The following is an 11,311-nucleotide window of genomic DNA, read 5'->3' as shown; positions in this document are numbered from 1 at the left end:
AAATTTAAAAAGATACAGTATCTAAGTTTTACTTTTTTACAAATCAAATGAGATATAAATCAAATGAGATATAATTATTAATTAGTATGATTTTAATAATTAATTTCCACAATAGTAAAAAAGATAGGGTTACATTCTTTTTTAAACTTTAAAATTAAATCAACATAACCAATCATTTAAAGAAGAATTTTTTAATATTTAAAAAAAAAAATCTTAAAAATCGAAAATTTTCCTTTTTTTCCTCCTGAACTCTCCAACTTTTTCCTCTCTCTTATTACGCGCACCCTTTAAACCCCAGGAGTGTACGATACTTCTGAAGCACCCGATCATTTCCTTCCACCCCCAAGGTCTACTCAATCTATATAAGACCTTGACCAAACAGTAAAGAAAAAAAAACAATACCCATTTGATTTCCTCAGTCCAAAATCTTACTGAGCTCCCAAAAAACTCGCCTCTGCAACCACTCCCCACCCAAAAAAAAAAAAAAAAAAAAACTTCTCTGCTAAACTCGCCTCTGCAACCACTCCCCACCCAAAAAAAAAAAAAAAAAAAACTTCTCTGCTCCAACTATGGCTTCCTCTATCAGGTAAATTAGTGAATACATTCATAAATATGTAAACATCTTCATCATACATGCATGCATAGATTCATATCTTTATACATATATACAAACTTAGATAAATGCATGTCCTTTTGAATGCCCATCTTTGCTTTTTGTAATTTGGTATTTGGTCTTTTTTGGGTCTTCTTGCGAAATGCCATACTTTGTTTCATCAAAAAAAAAAAAAAAAATGCCATACTTTGTGATGTTGATACAGTAATGGGTATTTTTTTTTTTTGAAGTAATGATTGTAAATGCTTGATGTTAATTTTTTTGTTTAATTAGACTCCCATTTACTATGTAATTGCTGTGAAGAAATTTTCTTAATGTTACAAAGATCTCATTTTTATTGTTGTTAATTATTATTAGTGTTGGTCTTGTTGATTACATAGAGCAATTTGCAAGGAAATGTAATGATTGGAAAAGAAAAAAGGAATTAGTTGGTGATGTTTCTCTAAAGAGTTGTTCAGTTTAATGGTTGATTTTTGAATCTGATTTTTCCATTATAGTACAAGTAGTGGCTGATTTGTTTTGGGAGGGTTAGGGCCTGTTTGGTAGTGTGAATGAAAATTAGTTTTATTCAGGAATTTGTTTTGTAACAGATGGGAATGAACTTTGTTTTTTGATTGTTGTTTTTGGGTCTCATGCAGTAGTTAGTAGGGCGCAATCCTGCTAAAGAAATACAATCTTTAAATGTCCTGAAAATTGCCTGTAATGTGGAAATTAGTTTGGAAACAATTTTTGATGGTGTCTTACACTTACTAATTGGGTTTCCCGCGTATTTTTGAAGTCTTCTATTTGGGGAAACATTGAAAATTTTTGTTTTTTGACACCAGATGGGCCGATAAAGATATGTTTCCCATCATCGGAAGCCTAAAATTGTTGTACTTTTGTTACCAAATGGGCCAATCAATACATTCTATTGCATTATCAAGAACGACACATCATTACATTTTTCTCTCCTAGTTTTGGAACCTATATTGGTAGTTTTTGTGACCAAACAGGCCAATTAGGATCCCTTTTTTTTTTTCCTTTGAATTATCATTTTGTCAGCAAATGCACCGACAAAGATTTGCTTTTGCTGTTGTAAAATTTTCATCATTTTAGTTTGGAAAAGATGATAGATTGTACAAAGTTGCTTAGGAAATACGAACCAAATAGGGAAGTCTGATTAAGTTTTGGAAAAAAAAAAAAAAAAAAAAAACCTCCACAGGGCAGTCAGCCCCGTTTCATTTAAGCCATTTCACACACATATCAACAAAATTTGACTTCCATACATGGATTATAGGCAATTACTGTCTATACACTTCTGGCTTCAATATGATTATCTGTCACTAATTTGAACCTCTCCTAAATATTCATTACATAAATTGGCACTTCTGTTTTAGGAAAACAATTCATCATCTGATCAGAAGGGTGAATTTGTGGAAAACAAATAAATGACGCATGAGTAATTTGGAAAGGAAATAGTAAGTCGAAGTGATCAGAAAATTGCCTCTTGATAACATGAATTGTTTTAAAGTCAAGAGTTATAGGTTTTAGCCCTAGAAAACCTCTAGTGATGTTAAATATACTTGGACATAATTTGCCCAAGGAAAGCATATCTCACCTGCAATGGGAAATGGGATTGAATTGGGTTCTCAATATCCGAAGAAGATAGAGATGAAGATGAAACTGCGAATTCATTAGGATAATGTGATGAATCGGGTCTACAATTTACCAGAAAACCAACCTTCCTGATTATGACCAGAACGTGTTTTAGGTTTCGATGGGAAACCATCCTCTTGAAGTGTTTGTACGATATGTGATATTGTCAATGATATTTCTTGTTGTGGTCTGCATGAGTAGTAAACTGAGTATCTCTGTGTGTGTGAAGGTTGATAAGGAACATCCTTTACAAAATAGATTGATTTTGTAATGCAGTACAACTTCAGTTGGATGATTTATCTTGTCGCAATGTCACCTGGGTAGTTTTTGGTTTATTTGTAGGTCTTTTAGGTTTTTGTCCATAAATAGTTCTCATTTTAAGATTTTCTATTGATGCATCGTTGAATGAGATAGATTTTGTCAGCGATATAAAGAATCTCATGTTTATAAATTAAGTGCATTACTCCAGGCAATTGTTTTTCATTTTTTATTTTTGTCCTAGGCACATATATTGTAAGAATTATCTTTAGTTGTGGAAAGTGACTTTAAGAATGTGGGGGAGGGTGAGGTTGTGGCATGAAGTCCTACTAGGCATGTGTAACTTATCAAAAGANTCAGCCCCGTTTCATTTAAGCCATTTCAATGGCAACAAAACATAAGGCTATACATTGTGGATTTCCCTACCACTAAGTGATAAGATGTTGAACAAACTCATAATTATTCTGTAGAAAATTAACTTAAGCATAAGACTGTAGGAACAGGTGTTCTCCATATTTGTATTTCCACAAAACTTTTTTGCAACTAATTAAAAAGTGCCAACTGAGGTCCTGTTTGGAAACGCGAGTCACTTCCATAGCCTGCTAAGTTAAATATGCATTTAAAGAAATTGCCACATCATGATCAAAGTGAAACCTTGAAGAAGAAAGCACTAGTTGCTTTTGGTATAAGTTGAAAGGCTCCAACTCCATCTTAGGGATTGAAGGAATCATGTCCTTGGAGGTATATTTGCAGCACTATAGTTTTGAAGTCGTTCTTCTCCTTATAAAGTTAATAAAAATGGAATCATCTTATGATTTGACATTTTCCTTTTTTTTTTTCTATAATTTTAGCTGTTTGGGAGAGTGGAATGTAGGTTCTTTCCTTTGTGAATAGCGCATGTGCTAGCATCATGCTCTACCCAAATGGCACCTCCTCCCTTGTAAGAGCAAATTGGAGGTGGAGGTTGTGGATTCAAGATCCACGGGAGCATGTGTTCACATGCGGGCAGCAAAGACATGTACAAGAAAGTGGAGGTTCTTGCACCTACCTAGTCAATCTCATCGGCAAAACACTATCCTCACACCATATCAACAAATTTACTTCATACATGGATAAGGTTAATCACCTGTCAATGATTTTAAGAAATAATTACTGTCTCACATCAACATTTCTTTGCTTAAATCTCAACAAATTTTGGAAACTAATCTCTAATCTGCTGACTGCATTGAAGGAATATATGTGGATGAGCAAATAAATGACTTACATGAATTTATTAGGGCTTCAATATGTATAAAAAAAAAAAAAAAGTGCTTTTTTTTTTTTTTTCCCTTTTGGATCCAGAAAAAATGTGATGTTTCAACAATGTGATTAGTAGAAATCATCTATTTGGAAATGGAGGAAATCAGTGTTCTTGATTTGCAGATATGGTATGTGATTTACATTAAAAGGAGAACATTCTGTTCTCTATGGAGAAATGGTTACTAAACAGAATTCACCATGTAACCAGAGATTTGGCACATCACCATTAACTTATGTATGGGATCTAAGACTATAAAAATAGCAAAGTTGTGGTGCCCATGAGTTATAACTTAAATGGAATCTCCTCGCCATGTAAGAGCAATGTGGAGGGTGAGGTTGTGGGTTTAAAATCCACTGGATGCTGGTGTAATTATCAATTTTTTTTTTTTTAATCCTAATTAAAATTCCAGCTTCATTGAATCAGGACATGGATCAGTATGAATATATACAATTAGTTAGTCATATTATAGTGGAAACATTTTTAGTAAACTGCCAGCACCAATTATTCTGTTCCAAAGTTACCTTCCACTGTGAGCTGCTACACTAAACTGTTTAACATTTTTCTATGATTCATATTTTCATCTGTTTGTCTGAATATGTTACAGCCAATTTCTTGATATTTTTCCTCCATTATTGTATTATGTATATAAGGGTTTTTCGTTTTTGGCACGGTGAGTTGGTGACAGTAGTGTATACAGTGGGGGCCATATTAAGGATGGAACTAAGACCTCTCCCTTTATATGGATAGCCTTGTTCAACTAATATAAGGTGATATCTTCTATTAATCAAGAAAGGAAAACATTATCCATATTTTTTGCAGATAGTTAAACTAGGACTTCAGTTAAATAGGCTGGTAGTGATTGACATTATCCGAATTAAGCCTCCATGAGATGATCTTTGGAGGTGATTCGGAAGTAGTGATCCAAGCTATCAAAGCTGATACAGCATACCAATCCATGTATGGGCATATTGTTGATGATATTCTTCATCAAACAGCCCAGATGAGGTTCTCTGATTTTTGTCATGTTAAACGTATTTGTAACAAAGTTGCTGATGCTTTGGCAAAAAAAGTCAATGTTGGTTTAGATTTTCAAGTGTGGTTAGAAGACATTCTGAGGGACATTATTCACTTGGCTCTTGCTTATGTTTCTTAAGGTTTTTGTTGGTTTAATAAAAGCCCAGGCTGGGTTTCCAGTCTGGTTTCTCAAAAAAAAAAAAAAAAAAAAAAACAATCATGTAGCTAGATCCTTTTTTTAAGAATGTTTGTTTTTTCCAACAATGATCTTTATTTAACAATATTTATCTTACGTCTTTAAATTTTATTCCATGAATTTGTGTAATACTAATGTTATCTTTATTTTCATCCCTATTTTATTTAAGTTTTCTAGCAATATTATTGGTATCTTCAAGAATAATTGAAACATATAAAATATTTCAAGTTTATATTGTGCAATGTTATTTTGATAAAAATTTAATCATATATAATTTATAATAGTAAGTCAAAACTAAAAATCTCATATTGGTACAAACCTTATCAAACCAAAATTGAGTATCAATACGTTCTTAGGCATTCATAGATTCCAAAACATTATATTCCCAAGAATCTAAATTCTAGACAGCTTAGTGATTCCCTTCCAAATGGCATAATGGGATAACAAAAACAAAATTTATACTACTTGATTACTCTTTTTCTCAATAATATTTTGTTAAACCCACTATTTGATTAAATGTTTTTTCATTTTATTTTATTTATATTGCAATAGTTACAATAGGGGAGGGAAGAATTTAACTCTTATCTTAGCGTGTTTGCGCTTCCCAAACGCACGTTTGCGTTTTAGTTGTATTTTTTTTTTTTTTTTTTTNAATAGCGCATGTGCTCACAGGCATGCCAATGTGCTCTATCCCAAATGGCACCTCCTCCCTTGTAAGAGCAAATTGGAGGTGGAGGTTGTGGATTCAAGATCCACCGGGAGCATGTGTTCACATGCGGGCAGCAAAGACATGTACAAGAAAGTGGAGGTTCTTGCACCTACCTAGTCATTCATCTGTGCAAGAACACTCTCCTCACACACATATCAACAAATTTGACTTCCAGACATGGATTATAGGCAATTACTGTCTATACACTTCTGGCTTCAATATGATTATCTGTCACTAATTTGAACGCTCTCCTAAATATTCATTACATAAATTGGCACTTCTGTTTTAGGAAAACAATTCATCATCTGATCAGAAGGGTGAATTTGTGGAAAACAAATAAATGACGCATGAGTAATTTGGAAAGGAAATAGTAAGTCGAAGTGATCAGAAAATTGCCTCTTGATAACATGAATTGTTTTAAAGTCAAGCTTATAGGTTTTAGCCCTAGAAAACCTCTAGTTGATGTTAAATATACTTGGACATAATTTGCCCAAGGAAAGCATATCTCACCTGCAATGGGAAATGGGATTGAATTGGGTTCTCAATATCCAAGAAGAAGATAGAGATGAAGATGAACACTGCGAATTCATTAGGATAATGTGAGTGAATCGGGTCTACAATTTACCAGAAAACCAACCTTCCTGATTATGACCAGAACGTGTTTTAGGTTTCGATGGGAAACCATCCTCTTGAAGTGTTTGTACGATATGTGATATTGTCAAATGATATTTCTTGTTGTGGTCTGCATGAGTAGTAAACTGAGTATCTCTGTGTGTGTGAAGGTTGATAAGGAACATCCTTTACAAAATAGATTGATTTTGTAATGCAGTACAACTTCAGTTGGATGATTTATCTTGTCGCAATGTCACCTGGGTAGTTTTTGGTTTATTTGTAGGTCTTTTAGGTTTTTGTCCATAAATAGTTCTCATTTTAAGATTTTCTATTGATGCATCGTTGAATGAGATAGATTTTGTCAGCGATAATAAAGAATCTCAATGTTTATAAATTAAGTGCATTACTCCAGGCAATTGTTTTTCATTCTTTAGTTTTTCATTTTGTCCTAGGCACATATATTGTAAGAATTATCTTTAGTTGTGGAAAGTGACTTTAAGAATGTGGGGGAGGGTGAGGTTGTGGCATGAAGTCCTACTAGGCATGTGTAACTTATCAAAAGAAAAAAAAAAGTGCTTTTTTTTTTTTTCCCTTTTGGATTCAGAAAAAATGTGATGTTTCAACAATGTGATTAGTAGAAATCATATATTTGGAAATGGAGGAAATCAATGTTCTTGATTTGCAGATATGGTATGTGATTTACATTAAAAGGAGAACATTCTGTTCTCTATGGAGAAATGGTTACCAAACAGAATTCACCATGTAACCAGAGATTTGGCACAGCACCATTAACTTATGTATGGGATCTAAGACTATAAAATAGCAAAGTTGTGGTGCCCATGAGTTATAACTTAAATGGAATCCCCTCGCCATGTAAGAGCAATGTGGAGGGTGAGGTTGTGGGTTTAAAATCCACTGGATGCTGGTGTAATTATCAATTTTTTTTTTAATCCTAATTAAAATTCCAGCTTCATTGAATCAGGACAAGGATCAGTATGAATATATACAATTAGTTAGTCATATTATAGTGGAAACATTTTTAGTAAACTGCCAGCACCAATTATTCTGTTCCAAAGTTACCTTCCACTGTGAGCTGCTACACTAAACTGTTTAACATTTTTCTATGATTCATATTTTCATCTGTTTGTCTGAATATGTTACAGCCAATTTCTTGATATTTTTCCCCTTTATTGTATTATGTATATAAGGGTTTTTCGTTTTTGGCACGGTGAGTTGGTGACAGTAGTTTATACAGTGGGGGCCATATTAAGGATGGAACTAAGACCTCTCCCTTTATATGGATAGCCTTGTTCAACTAATATAAGGTCATATCTTCTATTAATCAAGAAAGGAAAACATTATCCATATTACTTGCAGATAGTTAAACTGGGACTTCAGTTAAATAGGCTGGTAGTGATTGACATTATCCGAATTAAGCCTCCACGAGGTGATCTTTGAAGGTGATTCAGAAGTAGTGATCCAAGCTATCAAAGCTGATACAGCATACCAATCCATGTATGGGCATATTGTTGATGATATTCTTCATCAAACAGCCCAGATGAGGTTCTCTGATTTTTGTCATGTTAAACGTATTTGTAACAAAGTTGCTGATGCTTTGGCAAAAAAAGTCAATGTTGGTTTAGATTTTCAAGTGTGGTTAGAAGACATTCTGAGGGACATTATTCACTTGGCTCTTGCTGATGTTTCTTAAGGTTTTTGTTGGTTTAATAAAAGCCCAGGCTGGGTTTCCAGTCTGGTTTCTCAAAAAAAAAAAAAAAACTTCTGAGAGTTTTTTTTTTTAGTCATCGAAGGGACATTATTAAAATCACTCCACCTGCTGACATTGGGATGCAATTTTGTGCAAAATTTATATGATTTGTTATTTGAGAAAAGACTAAGACTTTTATATTTATGTAAACTGTCAATCATATTGCAAACATATCATGGTTGAACTAATTTTTTGAATTGTTTAATTCCAGTCTTTGGTGTTTATGCCAAGGTTAAATTGGTTGATGTGATATAAGAATTATTGTGCGTGTTGCAAACTAAAGAGTCACAGATGATGCTGGTGGTTAACTTATTGATGCAGGGAACCAAGATTTTATGTTTTAATTTGCAATTAATTTTGTTTTGAATTAATTTGGTTGTTAATGTTGACGGTTTTTAGGGATTTGATTAGATGTTTTTCATATTAGTTTAATCCCTAAAAACTATTTAACTGGTACTCATGTAATCGTGAAAGACAATTGAATTTGAATAAGAATTAATTATGATGAGTTGAGAATGTCTTCTCCTTTGTCCCCTTGTTTGGTGGTGATGCCAAACCCCCTTAGGTGGTGAATGGTGATGCCTAGGGTTGTTCTATTGCTCTTTTTGTTCCTCTTTTCTCTCTATTTCCTATTGTGTGATGCATCACTTATTGCACAAGCTTATTTCTTACAAGATAATGATACCAACTTGAACAAATCAGGGATTATTATTGACACAATTCAGGTAGGGATAACAATACTGATAAATATAGTTATTCACTTATTCTAAAATGCAATTCCTCTGTTAATTATTTTCAGAACTTAGGTTTATCTAGACAATTCATGTGATGTGAACATCATTGTTTCTGGAACACCAAAATTTTTTTAACACAAAATTTGAAATTATTAATGCATTTTTAAATCATGCTACAATTTTAAAGGGATCATGTTACACCATATTTGCAATCCCTGATGGACTTTAGATCTTCTTGCAGGGGTGGGAGATCTAGAAGTGACAATATTGAGCCAGACCCTTTAAATCCTAGGCAAACTGTTCTTCATGTGGCACCTCTCAATAGTGTGCCATACATTGGTCCACCTACACCACACAGCTATACTGCTTCATCACCAGCCAAAAAGAATAGTGAGACTGTGGAAAAGTTGGGCCAGCTATGATATTTCTCCCTTCTCTTTCAACTCGAGAAGAGTGGAACAATGCTGTAGCTGCCACTAAAGTTGGGGTTGCACTGACTGGGAGTGCAGCTATGGGAAAGATAGGACCAGTTGTAGGACCAATGGACATTGGTGAATCTGATGATTCTTACTTTTTTCGTGTCTCCCTTCCGGGTGTAACAAGGGATGAGAGTAAGTTTCATTCAACCAGTAAACTATGTTCAAGTATTGAATTTTGAAATTCTTGCTAATAAAATGTTGTTAAGGCAATTTTTATTTTTAAATAATGTTGTATGAACTTTAGTTGATTGTTTGGCCTTTTATGCGTTATTTTATATAGATGAGGAACGCTAGTATTGATCGTGTGATATAGTCATTAGCTTGCTGGCATAACTGCATACCTCTTGACATTGGTTTGGTTTTACTCGCTACAAATTAGAATTGTTCTTACATCTGATCTCTGTACATTAATTCATTTCTGTCTATAATCCTTCACTTTAGACTTTGACGAATTATCTAATTTACTTGTTCTGAACATTTGAGTTTCATATGCTTGGAAAATCATGATCGGGTTATCTCATTCCTACTGCTAGCTTCTAATATTCATCTTTCTGTGGTTATTGAGTCTGGTCGTCATTTCTGACTGCAGAGGATTTCAGTTGTGAGGTTGAACTGATGGAAAGATAGTTATAAAGGGAGTAACAACTACTGGTGAAAAAATAGTGTGCAAGAACTCCCAAATTTTTCAGATGCAATCACAGAATCTATGCCCACCAGGGCACTTCTCTATCTCATTCCAGCTGCCTGGTCCAGTAGACAACCAACAATTTTCTGGTTCTTTCGGAATTGATGGGATTTTGGAAGGTATTGTGAAGAAAAGGTGACTAAGAAGTCTTCAATTGTTGGTGAACATATATACGTACTGATTTTGAAGACCAATGAATTTATCCGTATGGACTAATCTAGTTTTAGTTGAGGGCTTAACATAGATAAGAGAAGCTCTAGGAAAAATGTGGTTCAGGTTGCTGTTTAGTGACTTTGCAGATATATGTTTCTAGATATAGCTGAATGGCAAAATATATCTCTGTAGATTGCTCCAAATAAATATATTTTAAGACTGTTGAGTTCAGTCAAGTCTATTCTAATTTTGATAAGTTTAAAACTTGAAATTATTTCTCGTTTGAGGGAATACTCTCTACCTTTTAGATCCATTTTTAAGTAATTTTAGTCTGTTTGTGGAACATGTTCAGTTCTAAAATCAAAGATATGGTGCACATTTAGAAGAATGTTTTTGTTCATGAATTAAGACTGTTGCTCATATCAGCCACATATTAATGGTGGAGCAGCGGCTGAAGGAACATTGAAAATGACTATATAATTAAGGTTGGTCCAGGTTTTAATTGCTAAGCTATGCACTTTTCTCCAACTAGTTTAGAATTTATGCTACAGAGTTGTCTTAGTACAAGGATCGTATTCTCTTCATATGGAGAAGGAATTTTTTTTTGCTTTTTGAGCCGAAATAGTTGACTTTTTTTTTGTGAACAGTGCACGGTGTGTACTGTTCACGAACCCATAAATTTTACTTTTTAACAACTTTTTCATTAAAAATGGTTCCTATAGTACTATTCACATATTTAAAAATTATTTTGCTACAGTATTTTTCAGTTTTCAGTTTTCAGCTGTATCAAAACGGACCCTTAGTTGAAAATACTAAGAGGTGTCAATTGAATTATGAGGTTATTTGCACAATTTTTTTTCATGTAATTAACTATTATGCTCACCAAATATTAAGTTGATTGTGCATTCAAAGGTCTCTTATCTATACGTGTTGAAAATAATAGTTTTTTCAATTCTTAAATATGCTAAATTATCTATATATATATAAAAAAAACAATATGCTAAATGTAAGGACCAGATTTGAACTCCTAGCCCACTACATCGATGAACTTAGGCTCAAAAAGCCCAAAACAATGAATTTATAGAGAATGGGTTAGAAAACTGTGCTTTAGTTAATCAAACGAACATTAGAATGAGTTCAGATGATAAGAGAATG

The 11,311-nt window shown here is 33.5% G+C and overlaps 1 protein-coding gene across 1 annotated transcript; it reads left to right on the top strand.

The window, feature by feature from the left end:
• Positions 1-510: 510 nt before the first annotated feature.
• Positions 511-10,387, top strand: LOC111987212 (alpha-crystallin domain-containing protein 22.3). The gene is given in 5 exon segments (XM_024018918.2): positions 511-586; positions 9,081-9,235; positions 9,238-9,450; positions 9,908-9,928; positions 9,931-10,387. Coding segments are annotated over 5 exon segments (618 nt in total). The 5' UTR covers positions 511-569; the 3' UTR covers positions 10,143-10,387.
• The last annotated feature ends 924 nt before the right edge of the window (positions 10,388-11,311 follow it).

The sequence above is a fragment of the Quercus suber genome, unplaced genomic scaffold, assembly GCF_002906115.3.
Source record: "Quercus suber isolate HL8 unplaced genomic scaffold, Cork oak 2.0 scaffold_19, whole genome shotgun sequence".
NCBI classification, from domain to species: domain Eukaryota; kingdom Viridiplantae; phylum Streptophyta; class Magnoliopsida; order Fagales; family Fagaceae; genus Quercus; species Quercus suber.
The sequence above is the reverse complement of the archived record's forward strand: the minus strand, read 5'-3'. Positions and strand labels throughout refer to the sequence as shown.